The 14,772-nt window shown below is 39.0% G+C and overlaps 1 protein-coding gene across 2 annotated transcripts in view; it reads right to left on the reverse strand.

Annotated features, from left to right (window-relative positions):
* Positions 1 to 6,770: 6,770 nt before the first annotated feature.
* The window catches only part of CDC16 (cell division cycle 16), a 29,001-nt gene continuing 20,999 nt past the window's right edge, over positions 6,771 to 14,772 (reverse strand). The window contains exons 15-19 of one of the 2 annotated variants that reach the window (XM_024578879.4): positions 13,736 to 13,797; positions 12,642 to 12,777; positions 10,977 to 11,067; positions 7,010 to 7,261; positions 6,771 to 6,897 (exon numbers count right to left, since the gene is read on the reverse strand). In XM_024578879.4, the coding sequence (XP_024434647.1) occupies positions 6,860 to 6,897; positions 7,010 to 7,261; positions 10,977 to 11,067; positions 12,642 to 12,777; positions 13,736 to 13,797 (579 nt within the window). In that variant the 3' untranslated portion in view covers positions 6,771 to 6,859. Of the gene's footprint in view, positions 7,262 to 10,976; positions 11,068 to 12,641; positions 12,778 to 13,735; positions 13,798 to 14,772 lie in introns of both variants that reach the window. The other variant, XM_024578880.4, reaches the window with a different exon arrangement.

Genomic DNA, 14,772 nt, shown 5'->3' on the forward strand with positions numbered 1-14,772 from the left:
TGTTCAAGCTTAATGCAAAATTTGATGCAGATTCGTTGCTCTACTTGCTCAGTCATTCTGAATGTGATGGCCACACAGTACACACACACTCAATGGCACCTACTGCCCCCACTGACTAGTACAGTGAAGTCGTCATTGTCCACACATGCATGTTCTAGAGTCCACTCTCCTTGGCTGCCAGGTTATATTGATGTTGGGCAAACTGTTCTCATTATATTAACAATGGCTACATGTTTTTCCGGACAGAACTCCTATTTCTTGTCAATCGAGCCAGCAAAATACCCAAATGATTTTTTCCCTAAGTAACAGTCACCACTGTCAATTTTTAAAAGACCCTCTGTTTCTGTACTGCCTGTTACCACAAATAAAATTCAGAGAATGAATTCACAAAAATGACAGAATTTTACAATTTCAGATTTGAAATTATTCTTTAAATAAAATTATATAATGCAAATGTCAAGATATAGTAAATGAAATACACTAGGCAAAATAGCTTATGATTTTAGATGAAAAAATATATACATCATTTAAAAATGTAGCTTCTGCTCTGGCTGGTGTAGCTCAGTGGATTAAGCATGGGCTGTGTGAACCAATGGGTCACCAGTTCGATTCCCAGTCAGGGCACATGCCAGGGTTGCAGACCAGGTCCCCAGTAGGGGGTATGCGAGAGGCAACCACACATGGGTTTCTCTCCCTTTCTCCTTCTCCTCTCTAAAAATAAATAAATAAAGTCTTTAAAAAAACTCTAGCTTCCTACACATCGTCCAGCTTGTTAAAATGTTCTATTTTATATAAGTAGAGAACTGCAGCAAAACAAACCAGTAATAAATCATCTTGAAACGTCAGAGTGAACACAGTAACTTTGTTTTTGCTTAACACTCCACTCGTAAATGTGGTCCTGGGCTAGATGTGTGTCATAGGGAAGGCTATGTTCTACTCTGGAGCACAAGTCTAATTGGTGGGTGACAGTGACTTACATTCAGCTGGTGAACATAACTCTCCCATTTTTCTTGGAAGGTGACAGCATGGTCACTTGAAAGAGGGAAATAAGGATAGCTCTTAGAAAATGCTGTGAATAAATGTCTTAGAATACAGCATCTTCTATGAAACACTAGAATATTCCTGATCAAGTCAGGATGAGAGCTTGAAAGAATTTCTGTAAAAAAGCATACATCTTTATTAAAGTGACTAATGAAAGCGATGTTTGCTTATTGCAGATATCACCCATGAACTCACAGGAAGATCTTGTCTCGTGCCGATTTCAGAAAGAGGTAGAAAATATCTAAAGACTAGAGACTTAGTAAACTTTTTATATAAACTTTGAAGAATATAAGTTTTCTAAGAGAAAAATTTTAACATCTTTCACAAAATCACTTGCCAATGTGCAAAACTGAATGAGAACTTTTCTTTCTTCCCTCCAATAGATGTGGCATATCATTTCAATCAGCTCTACCATAGCTGATTCCAGATGCTTTTACTCATTATCTAGCTATGATGTATTAAAAATTACATGTCATTACTGACCATCACCTATTTATTTCACATCAATTCAGTTTTCAATCTCATTCCTATGTGAGACAAGTGCAAATGATGCTAACATGATTGAATAAAAACAGGCCAAGAGAGCTTGCAACATCTACCAACAGTTGAAAGGAGTATCATCAAGTGTCAGTATGTGAGAATGTAGGTAAAACTCATCTTATGTCCTACACACAAGGATGTAGACATTATAGAGAACAGATCACATTTATTTTGTTGAACAAAATTATAAGTTAGTGACAAAATCTGTTCAATTCTTTTGGCTTTTTTAAAGTGTCACAAAATGTGCTTACTAGTTAGTTGAATTTATTAGCTTAAATATAATTATGATCTTTGAGTGTTTTAATTTTGATACGTACTATAGATAATTTTATATGACTCCCAACATTTATCACAGTAATAGGAAAAACTCTAGCTACAGTTTTAAGACATAGGAGTGACATCACCGAAAATGGCAGAGAAGGAAGCCGCAGGGGTCAGTCCCTCCACCAAAACCATTCAGATGGAAAAAATCAACAGAATTAATTTTTGGAAGCTGACCAGGTAGGTACGATGGGCACCAGGAGAGTACTTCATGACCAAAAACCACCCCCCAAAACAAAACAAAACCCTTGCTGTTTGATAACAGTCCTTTGTGGACAGGAACCACCAACTAGTCCTGCCATGGGAGAGCAGCTTGGTTCAAAGGCTGACAGAAAGGAGCTTGTCCTCTGAGAATCGGGAGTTGTACATATGCCTGTCTCTTGGTTCCAAGGGATCAGCACAAATGCTTGACTTGATTTGACCTTGCTCTGACCCCCTCAGGCTGCAGCAATTTCCCTGGCAGCATTAATCAGAAAACTCAGACACATAAATACTTCTTTAAAAAAAGATTCAGATATTTAAAGAAATCTGTCAGTCACAGGCTGACTAGAGACAACAGAACGGGAACTTCAGTCATCACACACAGCAAGGAATACAGACTTCAGAACACTCACTAGACAAATGGACAACAGAAGCCCTCAACAAGTAACAAAACCAATCCCTACAGAGGGTAAAATCTGAATTCCAGAGTTGTCACATTATGATACTCAAAGTGTATTCTCAACAAAAACTATAAAGTATACAAATAAACTGGAATATATGGTTCTTTCACAGGAAAAAAAAAATAGGTGACAGAAATTATCTCAGAGAAAGCCCAGGTATTGAAATTATTAATCCAACATGTTAATCATCTGTATTAAATATGCTCAAAAGTCTAAAAGATCCACAGATAACAAACGAAAGGACTTAGAAGAATGATGGGTGAACAAGGACAGAAAATATGAAAAGAAATTAGAAATTCTGGAACTAATAAGTACAGTAGCTAAAATAAAAGAATTCACTAGAGGAGATAAGCAACAGATTTGGGCAAGCAGAAGAAAAAAACTCAGTGAAAAAAAGAATGAAGAAAAATGAACAAAACCTAAAAGACCCATGACAAATCACCAAACATACCAAAACATGCATTATAGTAATTTAAAGAGAAGAGACAGTGGCAGAAAACAATATTTGAAGAACAGCAGCTGAAAACCCCAAATCTGATGAAAGACATGAATCTACACATCTAAGAAACTCCAAGCAACATAAACTCAAACAGATTCACCCCGAGGTGCAGCACAGTCAAACTGTCAGAAGACAAAGACAGATAGATCTACGGAGCAAGAGCAGCTATTGGTCAGGTACGAGTGGGTCTCAACATAATTCAGAGCTGATTTGTCACCAGAAACAATGGATATCAGAAGGCAGCAGGAGCACATAGTTAAAGCTCTGAAGGAAAACACTGTCGACCAACAATTCATATCTGGTAAAACTATCCTTCAAGAATGAGGCAGAAATTAAAACTCTCTCAATAAACAGAAATTAAGGAAGTCTGTTACTGGCAGATATGCCCTACAATATATGTCAAAGGGAGCCCTTGAGGCTGAAATGAAAAGATGTCAAATAGTAAGTTGAAATCATATAAAGAAATAAAGAACAATTGTAAAGATAACTATGTAGGTAAGTATGAAAGCCAGTATTTTTGGTTGTAACTCCTCCTCTCCTATATGATTTCAAATTCAAACGAGTAAAACAATAATTATAAATCCATGTCAGTGGGAACACAATGAATAAAATCAAGGGAGGGGGTGGAGGCAAACAGCATCAGTTTTTACACTATTAAAACTGAACTGAGCCCTGCTCTGTGTGGCGGGGTTGGTTGGGCGTCACCCAGTAAACTGAAAGGCAGCGGAGCCGCTTCCCAGTCAGGGCACATGCCTAGGTTGTGGGTGCAGTCCCCACTGGCACATGTATGAAAGGCAACCAATCGATGTTTCTCCCTGACATCAATGTTTTTCTTCCTCTCTTTCCCCACCTTTCCCCTCACTCTACCGTGTCCTCAGGTGAGGATTAAAAAAAAGAAAAAAACCTAAATGGAATTACTACAACTAGGTTGTTATAGTTCAAGGTGTAAATTGTAATCACCAAGGTAGCCATGAAGAAATAAACTAAAATGTAGAGTATTAAAATGGCACAGCACACACACAAAATTAACTAAATGCAAAATAATGCAGTAAAAGGGGCGGTGAGGAACAAAAGACATGCAATACCTATAAAGAGCTAATAGCTAAATTGCAGAAGTAGGTCTTTCCTTAGCAGTAATTACTTTAAATGTAAATGTATTAAATGTTCCAGTTAACAAAAATATGATCCACTTGTATGCTGTGTAGAAAGATTTGCTTTAGATATAAAGACACAAAGAGGTTGAATGCAAAATGATAGAATAAACATTCCATGTAAACAGTAACAAAGAGCTTCGCTGGCTCTCCTAATAATCAAATTTAAAAAGTCAAAACTATTGAACGGGCAAAAAAAGGACATCATATACAGATAAAAGGGTCAATTGATCAAGCAGCTATAGCAAGCATGAACATATATGTATCCATGGAGAGAACCCCAAAATATGAAAGCAAAAAAAAGTACAGAACTGAATAGAGAAATCGATAGTTTTATAATAGTAGTTGAAAACTTCAACACCCACTCTCAGTCACAGGTGGAGTTAAGTACGGAGATCAACAAGGAAATGGTGCTGGAACACTGAATCTCCACGTGCAAAAGAATGAAGTTGGATCCTTAACTTACAACATTTGCAAAAATTAACTTAAAATGGGTCAAAGACCTAAATTTAAGAGCTAAAACTATTAAAATCTTAAGAGAAAACATAAGTGAAAATGTGCACAACCTTGGATTTGGCAACAGTTTCTTAAACATGACACCAACGCACAGTCAACAAGAAAAAAAAATAACTGGACTTCATTGAATTAAAAACCTTCGTGTGCCGAAGAGCACAATCAAAGTGTGAAAAGACGACACGAAGAGTGGGAGAAATGTGTGTAAATCATATATTTGATAAGGGTTTAATATCCAAAGTCTACAATGAACACCTACAATTCAACAACAAAAAATAAACAATTTAAAAATGGGCAAAGGACTTGAATAGACATTTCTCCAAAGAAGGTATACAAATGGCCGATAAGCACGGGGATAAGATGCTCAACATCACTAGTCATTTGGAAAAGATAAATTAACCCAATGAGTGGTACCTCTTCTACCTAGTAGGAATGGAATATTATTCAGCCATAAAAAGGAAGTTAGTTGTTTTTTAAAAGTTTTTGTATTATCCTCACCCAAGGACATTTTTTCATTGCTTTTGAGAGAGAGGAAGGGTGGGGGAGAGAGAGTGAGAGAAACATCAATCGGCTGCCTTCTCCTACACCCCCCGACTGGGAATTGAACCTGTGACTTTTCAGTCTATGGGATGACACTCCAACTGAGCCACACCAGCCAGGGCCATAAAAAGGAAGTTCTACTAGAAGCTAAAACTTGGATAAACCTTAAAAATATTATGCTAAGTAGAATAAACTAGACACAAAAGGACCAATATTGTATGATCCCACCTACAGGAAATTACCTAGAATGGGCAAATTCAGAGAAACAGAAAGTAGATTAGAGTTCACCAGGGGCTGAGAGGAGGGATGTGTGGAGAGTCACTGTGTAATGAGTACAATGTTTCTGTTTGCGGTGATGAAGAACTGAAAATAAATGCCCCTGAACTTCAAAATTGAGAATGTTTGAAAGGTCTATTTATCTGTATCCACACATACTCACACTTTATTGCTAAAAGCAGTGCAGGCTTACAGGAAAATGGACAGAAAGCACAAAGTTCCCATACACTGTCTGCCTTCCCACTTCTCCCATATTCCCATCTTGAACTGGTGGTTTTGGGGGGAGGGGGGTGTATATACTTACCATAGAAAAGGAAAAAACAAAACAAAATGAAAAAATGGATTGGGCATCTCACAGGAGCCTAGCTGAAAGAGCTCCCAATGGCCACAGCTAAGATAATTAAAGCCGCACTATAAACAGTACTGCACAGGATTTATAACCTAAATATAAAACATATACGTAAGTCCATAATACTAAATGACTGAAGAATGAGAAAGAGATCATTTTCAATCACAGAAGAATTCCAAATACTATGTGCAGATACACCCTCCTCCAGACTGTGGAGTTTAACCCCCCTGGTCCCACTTAGGGTCACCTGGACTTAGTGACTGCTTCTGAAAAACAGAGTATGGTCAGGGAAAACACAGTCCCTTCATAGTGGAGAAACTTGGCAGACACCAGCGTAACCAAGTGACCAAGGTTAACACCATCTATGATAAGTCGTTACTGTGTGCTCTGACATGATGTGATGAGAAAGGTCCTTCGTTCCTGTGATATTTTCCCCCTAAACCCAGAAGTAATCATGACTCCAGTCAAATCATGAGAAATATGAGATACGAACGCAAACGGAGAGATATTCTACAAAATAGGCCAGTCCTCTTCAAAACCGTCCAGGTCAGGAGAGAGAGCAGAAGCCTGTGACACCATCTCAGCCTAGAGGAATGTGACGAGACAGGACGGCTCAGTGCACTGTGGCCCCTGGGTGGGACACTGGGGCAGAAGGAGGACAACAACACAAAAACCAGTGAAATCCACACGAAGGCTGGGGTTTAGTTACTAGTAGCATAAAAACGTAGGTGTTTTAGTTATGACAAAGGTTTCATGGTGACGTAAGATGTTAACAACGGAGGGAATGAGTAAGGGGTATAGAGAGGCCCTGCAGTTTTTCTGCAAATGAAAAAGCAGTCCAAAATAAAAGTTTACTGAAAAAGAAAAAAGACGTAACAGATGCTTTACCTTCTTTATTCCACTACGCATAACTATTTTGTAGGATCGGAAAATACCTGTTGCAAAGGTGTGCTGTTTGTTCAGTCTCTTAAGGCAGCTCTCCGTTCCTAAATGTAGAGGTATAGTCTGGATTCATGTGAAAAAATGGGAAAATCTTAAGACATGACAGGAAGGTGAGGAACACTGACCTACTCTACTCGAGGACAAAACAAAATCAGACTCATCGGGAATCACGTACTGTGGTCTGACATAGACGTCTCTAACATCATGTCACTTTCGTTCATCTCAATTTCAAAGGTCTCTTCCAAAGAGGGTCTGGAATCTGGAGTTTTCCTTGAGGTTTCCAGTGGTGTAAGCCCCGTTTCTTCTGTAGTCTGCTTTTCTACTTCGAATTCCCTGAAGTCCCACGGAGGTGAAATGATGTTTTTTAGTGTCTTCATTGTATGTACATCAAAGTCATAACACTTCAATTTGTCTTTAATGTCAGCTCCTAAAAAGAAACAGCGTGGAAAGAAATTCCATTACCTCACCGTCATTGCCATTATTATGTAACACTGCCTCTACCGTTTAAGTCAAATGGGACTTTTGAAAGCACATGTTCCCATCATTTTCCTCCTCTTCTTTTTATTTGTATTATCAAGGGAGACAACTGGGAAGACTTCTAGAAGTACTGTATTTTGCCATGTATAATGTGCATTTTTTTGCCCAGATTTTTGAGGAAAAAGTAAAGGTGAACATTATATATGGGTAGCAACTGAAATACCTTGTATTTGTTCTTGTGTTTTGTAATTATTTCTTTCATAAAATTTCTTGCACCACAGTATGTTAAAAAATAGATGCTAAATTCCTTTATAATATAAAAAGCAAGTATCTAAAATAAATAAATAAATGAATAATTGAATTAAAAAATTAAAACGGAAGATTTTTTTCCTGAAAGTTTGGGCCAAAAACGTGGGTGCATATTATATACAGCAAAACACAGTACGTGCAGTTTCAAATTCCAGCGTGGCTCAACACCGCCCCATTCCCAAAGCCCCTGTAGTACTGATAGGAACACGTGGGAAACTTTTTCTCAGCTGTTACAGACAGAACTGTTGGCATTTTGGCATTGGTATAGTCACAAGTCCTATGCATATAAAAACCACTGTGAAGGTAAATATATTTCCCACCTATCAAAATCTTTAAAATGGAAAAAAGACTTTCCACAGATATATTAGGTTCAAACAGTTCTGACATAAACAAAATGACAATTTTACACAGTTCCAACTAGCAGGTGTTTGGACAGATAATGGCATAGGAGCGCTCTAAAAATAAAAACGGTACACATAGTGACTACAGTTAACACTGCAGTACACATTTGAAAGCTGCTAAGAGAGTAGATCTCAAAAGTTTCAACACTTAAAACAAAATCTGCAACAATGTATGGTGACAAATGTTAACTAGACTTATTATGATGCTCATTTTGCAAAATATACAAATACCAGATCATGTTGTAGAGCTGTAACTTATATATGTCGGTTACACTTCAATAAAAAGTACTATACGACATAAAATCATCGAGATTTTACACTTGGAAATCTCTGTAAAAGCATTACCTTTGTGAGAACAGGCAAAATGTCTGTCTTACTCAGTATTATTATCTCCAGACATCACTTAGCTGCATAAAAATTTTGCATTTAAGCCTCACAACCCCACCAAATAAGGAAAACTGAGGCTCAGATGTGCCCCAAAGCCACAGGGCTACTGAGTGGCAGAGGTGAGATTTCAATCTAAAGTCTTCAGGATGCCAGAGTTTAAGCTTCTTTTTTTCATTTTTTAACTTTAGAAAGCTGAGTCATAACCTACAAACCTTAAAGTGTGCAGAGCTGGTTGAATTCCCACAAATGTTTAAACCCACATAACCACCACCGGACCAAAACAGAGTACTTCCAGCTCCTAGAAAACCATGCCGTGCTGCTTCTGGTAAATACTTCCCCCTTCCAAGCCAGAAGTAATCACTGCTCTGATTTTTCTATCACCATTAATTAGTTTTGCTTATTACTAATCTTCATGTAAATGAAATTAAGTATATATTCTTTTGGGGGGTCAAAATTTGTGAGATTCATCTATGTTACAACACGATTCAGTAGTCAGTCCTTTTAATTTTAATTGTGTAGTATTCTATTGTATGAGTATACCAAAATGTATCTCTGTATTCTCCTATTGGTGGACAGTTACTTCCAGTTAGGTGCTATATAAGAATAAAGCTGCTATGAACGATCCTGTGTGTGAACTTGGGCTCACTGAGGCCCTTGCTTCTGTGGGGCATTTATTTAGGAGTAAAACTGCTGCATCGTCAGGTCAGGATGGTAGATCACTACCCGAAGAGCCGCACCCCCTCCACCCGCAGTGAGTCACACGTCCTGGCACCTCTGCCACTCTTGAGTAACCCTCTCCCAAGTTGATTCTGTACTTAATCACATGGCTTGTTTTGATGAACAGAATGTGATGGAAGGGATTTAGTGTAACTTCTAGCTTTCAAGAAGTCCTGACCTTTACAACCCTGGGATAAAAGACCCATGGAGAGGCCAGCTGTGTCAACTGAGGTCCCCACTTATGTATGAGGCCATCTCGGATTGCACGCCCTGCCAAATGCCTGCTGACCACAGATGCATAACTGAATGAGACCATCAAGAGCCAATAATCGGCCCAAAGAACTTTGAGAAATGATATATACTTTTTGGAGTGGTTTGTTAAGCAGCAACTGATAAGGGATATATATAATAAGCCTGTATAACTAGTAGGTATGTTAAAGTTTTCCAAACAGATTTTATCTGTTTATAACCCTACTGATAATCAACTGTATGCAAGAGTTCCATACCCTGGCTGGTGTGGTTCAGTGGATTGAGCATGGGCCAAAGGGTTGCCGGTTTGATTCCCAGTCAGGGCACATGCCTGGGTTGTGGGCCAGGTCCCCAGTAGGGGCTGCATGAGAGGCAATCACACAATGATGTTTCTCTCCCTCTCTTTCTCTTTCCCTTTCCCTATCTCAAAAAATAAATAAATAAAATCTTTTAAAAAAAAGCTCAGTTTTTCCATATCATCACCAATACCAAGTACTACCAATATTTTTAAATTTTAGTCATTCTAGCAAGTATAGAGTGTTATCTCATTATGCTTTTAATTTCATTGCCCTAATAAGTAATGATATATGCACCTTCATTTGTTTTGTAACCACACAAATATCCTCTTTAGTGAAGCTCCTGTTCAAGTGTGTTATCTGTTTTTAACAATTTTTTTTTTAATTTGAGAGAGAGAGCCACCGATTTGCTGCCCCACTTATTTGTGCACTCATCAGTGGATTCTTGTATGTGCCCTGACCAGGGTTCAAACCTGCAACCTTGGCGTATAGGGAAGATGCTCTAACCAACTGAGCTACCTGGCCAGAGCTTGACTCATTTTTGATTGAACTTTTTCTTATTCATTTGTAGGATTTTTTTGTATTCTAGACGAGTCTATGTATTATGAATAACTTCTCCCAGTGTATTACCTGCCTTTTCACTCTCTTAATATTAGTGTTTTTGATTAACAGTTCTTAATTTTATTGAAGCTCAATATAACATTCTCCCCGCCCCGTGAATTTATGTCCTGTTAAAGAAATCTTCGTCTGCTCCAAAGTCTACAACTCAAGATTTAACCTCATTGTACCCTCTTTACCTTACAGTGTTCATAACTAAATGAGTGTCCGAGTGTACCAATTCTATCCACACCTACGGGTTGCTTGTCATTAGAAAATAATTTAAAGAATTAGGCCACTGTAATGTGAATGTAAGCCAACTTAATATTCCACTGAAATGTAAATTAATATGGTATACCCTGCACTATAAAATATTAAGGCCAGAGCCCTCTATTCATCAGAAAAATATCTCCAAAATTTTTTCATAATGCAGTTAGATTTCCTTTATATCACAATGTTCTGCACATACTCTGCAATAGGATTTAGCATATTGGAAGTATTCGATTTTAAAATGAATGAATACTTAATAAGTCATTAATCCTCACAGCATTGTTCAACACAATAAATGCAGTTTCTTGACAGTAATGCAGTTAGAATGCTTAGAAAGATAAACTTAGAACCTTACACAAAAAATTGAGAAACCTAAACAGAGATATAAAACAATCTAAAAAGTGGAATATAATATCAATGAAAATAATTATAATCTTACCAATATAAGCTTCAGAATCACCAATGTACATTTCAATGCAATGACCAAGCATTGTAACAGAAAATGTATCATCTCGCCTAAGACCAAGGGCCTGCCAGAAAAGATTCAGCATGGTTACTATAAGAAAACGAATTTCCTTCTTTTTTGTTTCAAACTATTCCTGCTCAGCTCAGTTCAATATATTCCAAGGAATCCAAGGCACAAGCAGAGGGAGGTTGTTAGTGGGGAAACAGCTGAAGCACGAAGAGCCACGAGTTAATGACTGTGGAAGTCGGGTGATGGAGGGTCATTACGCTGTTCTATGCCATTTTGTATGTTTAAAATCCCCTCCTCCAAAAATATTTTAAAGACTCTATCTTCACATAGAGCCCTCTAAGTCTGTGTTAATTAAATCACAGAAGAAAAATAAATTATGCACATTCAAATATATATATTTGAAAATCACACAAACTAGAAAACTTGCTTAGTCCACACTTCTGATGGGCTCATTATTCAGGACATCCTCTCAACTAAAAATCACTAACCAAACCCTTTAAAATCAGTTATAAATCTACCACTCGTGAATTTATCTTTGAAATACTAATTCTCTCATTCTTTTATCTTTCTTCAAGTATGGTTATTTCATCAACTCTAAGACCCACACTTTTCCACATTCTAACCTCTCTGAACGTGGGACGCGCTACACTGGAGTTCCTGCTCCTGCTGCCCACTGGCCCCCGCCAGGATGAGGGGTCCCGTGGGAGCAGCAGAGACTCAGTGGCTACATTAACAACACAGACGAGGCTACAAATCATGAGGGAGCCACAGAAGCACACGATTTGTGGTGGTTGTCTAAAAACTTTCTGTCGACACTTTCTGGGAGCCTAACATTTGCAGAGCCGATGTCTTTGGCCGGAAGGAACCTGAGTGAACGGCAGGTTGTGCCGGCCGCAGGACACTACTTTGGGAAAACCAAGGTATTGACCCCTTGGTACAAAACTGACTTAGGAGAACCAAACTCTGCATGTGAAGAATTGAGTATCTTAACTATTTATTTCACTTATATATTTTTATGTAGGCACTGGAGTGATCGCTGATAAAAATCTATATCCTAGCATTTCCAATGGAGCATGTTTTCTAAGGACAAAAAAACCCTCAGTGATAAAAACGAATTATGTTAAAAATTAAGTGGCAGTGGTTCTTCTTGTTTGTTTGTGTTGGTGGTCATCATGTTTATTGATGGTGTCTTACATTTGACGAAATACAGCCTAGGGATTAAGGAGAGTTCTTTCCTTGTAATAATGCAGACTGTTTCGTTCATCTATGAAAGGGATCCAAGGGAGTTCCTTGCAAGTCACACATAAAAGACTGCAATTTCCAAGAGGCCCTCACTGTGCAACACGAATGTCTGCACTCGCTGCCTGGACTAACGCCCGACTCAGGTGAGGCTGACAAATGGCGCCGGGCACTAGCATGTCTTACTGTGCACACGGGACGGGGCTCACGTGTTTCTGACTTGATGACTATTGCATAGCATGCACGTGCTTTTCTCTGCCAAGACAACAACAGAATGCAAGGTTGCCTAATGAATTTTAAAATTGTAAAGCAACAAAACACTGCCTAGAAAAGATATTAAAGTGGTAAATGTCAACCAGATTTAAGGTTAGGCACAAACAAAAGACATACTGTATGGAAATAGTCCACCGCGTTTTCGAAGTTGCCCATCAGACTATGGATGTACCCTATGGCAGAATAGGTGGAAGCGTTCTGTGGAATTAGTACCAATGCCTGACGGTGATAATCCAATGCCTCAGCATACTTTCTGTGAGAGAAGAGAGAGCGGGAGTCAGGGGAGGGGGAGAAAACGGGGAGAGAGAGGGAACAATTAGTGGGTACAGTAAAAGCACCAAATTCCTAAGTCTAAGACGAGCATTGAAAACATGAACACTTTCCTGTCAGAATAACATCTAGACTAGTAACGGTACTTCGTACCCACTTCTGCATTTCTTAACGTATCTTACACCTCCTTGATGGGTACTTCCCTCCTTGCTTGCCCAGCCAGCTGAGGGTACTCCTGCAGGGGTATCAGCTGCATTCCTTTGGATGCTTAGCAGGAGACTGGAGCCAGAACCTAGTACTTGACTCCTGGGCATGGCAGGGCCTCTCCCTGTGAAGCCAAACCTCCCATAGCACGGGTGGTGAAAAACAACTAGAGAGTTCTGCTTTAAGGGCCAAAGGAGTTACTTGGAACAGCATTTTCCAAAGTTCTCTGGAATACTTTCCTTGTAAAATCTTTTGAGAAAAAGGTTTTGTGCTCAATAAAGTTTGGAATATGCTGCAGTCCATATGCATAGTAAAGACTCCAAGGAATCTTGAAATAGAAAACCTGTTAAATTTTGAGTAACCTAGAGTTTACCAAACTCACTTAACTGCAGAATCTATTCTTCAACTGCCGTCTGTTTCTCACACCACAAAACTCTTATCAAGAGGAAAACAGTGAGTTAGAATTATAGATGTGGTTTTAATTAGATCCTACCGTCCTAATTCTTCTAAGTTAATTTTGAACACTACAATTTTTTAATCTAAAAAAAAAGTTATAATTCTCAATATATTACTTAAAAATCATACCAACAGAGATAATAACTACTTTGATGATTGTTCTAACTGAGCAGCCAAGTACAAGAGAGATGGAGGATCTCATAAAGTGAAACTATGGAAAGGACTACATAAAGTAAACTTTTAGTTACAAATAGTATTGCTGAAAATGCTATTTCACTTACTTCAGTTTTCTGCAAACATGCCCCAAGTTGTTCAACAAAGGTTCCCACTTGTCCACAGTTACCTGAAACACAGCGACACCACACCCACGGGTCTCAGGCGTCGTTCCAGCTCAGCCCGTGTGCACTGCATTACTCCACATACCTGTACAAGCGGGCCTCTCCCGGCGCCTGCGCAGCACTAAGCAGGAGTGGTTGTTGGGTTTTTTTCCATCTTTGTTTACTACTAATGAGACTTCCTGAGGACATTATTTTATCAGCACAATTTTCTCAAAGAGCTCCTCTATGTTGAAGTTCAAATTCTGTATCTCCGGCCCAGAGCTGTTATTCTACCTACTAAACATCTCTGCTTAGAAATCTCACAAGTACTTCAAAGTCAATGTGTCACAAGCTAAACTCTCACCTTCTCTCTCCTGCCATCCCAGCCCCCTAACCTCACCTCCAATTGAGTGCCTTGTCATCAGTGCACGGCACCCATGTCGTCCCTGACGCCTCCAGGAGATCCGAGGCCTATTTATCAGCTTCCCTGGTAAAATTACAACAGTCTCTTCTAGGCCCTGATCAGACAAGCCTGACCATGCCGACCTTCTTAAACCTCTTGTCGCCCACTCCCTCAGGGTAAGGTGCAGGCTCTAACATCACCTTCACGGCCTTTAAAAGTTCCTGTCCCACTTCTTGACATTCTCTGTGAACTCGAAATCCAAGCAATAGTGAATTAGCTCCAAGTTCGAACACACTGTTCCCTAGAGCTAAAACATCCTTTCCCTCACTTCTGCCGGTTAACGTCAATCATCCCTAGGACTGAGGCATGTGATGTTATGGCCAGGCCTTCCCGATCCACTCTCAAGTCTGGGTCAACAGCCCCTCTTTGCGGGTTCCTTTCTTCCTCAATCACAGCCCCTTTTGTAAACTGTATTATTGCCAATTTACTTATTGGCATTCCTCAATAGATGTGAGGGCAGGAAATAACAAACTAATTCCCTGCTGCCTCCCAATGCCTAGCTCAGAGCTCAGGACACAGTCGACATGCATTCAATAAT

Source organism: Desmodus rotundus, chromosome 13 (assembly GCF_022682495.2).
Source record: "Desmodus rotundus isolate HL8 chromosome 13, HLdesRot8A.1, whole genome shotgun sequence".
NCBI classification, from domain to species: domain Eukaryota; kingdom Metazoa; phylum Chordata; class Mammalia; order Chiroptera; family Phyllostomidae; genus Desmodus; species Desmodus rotundus.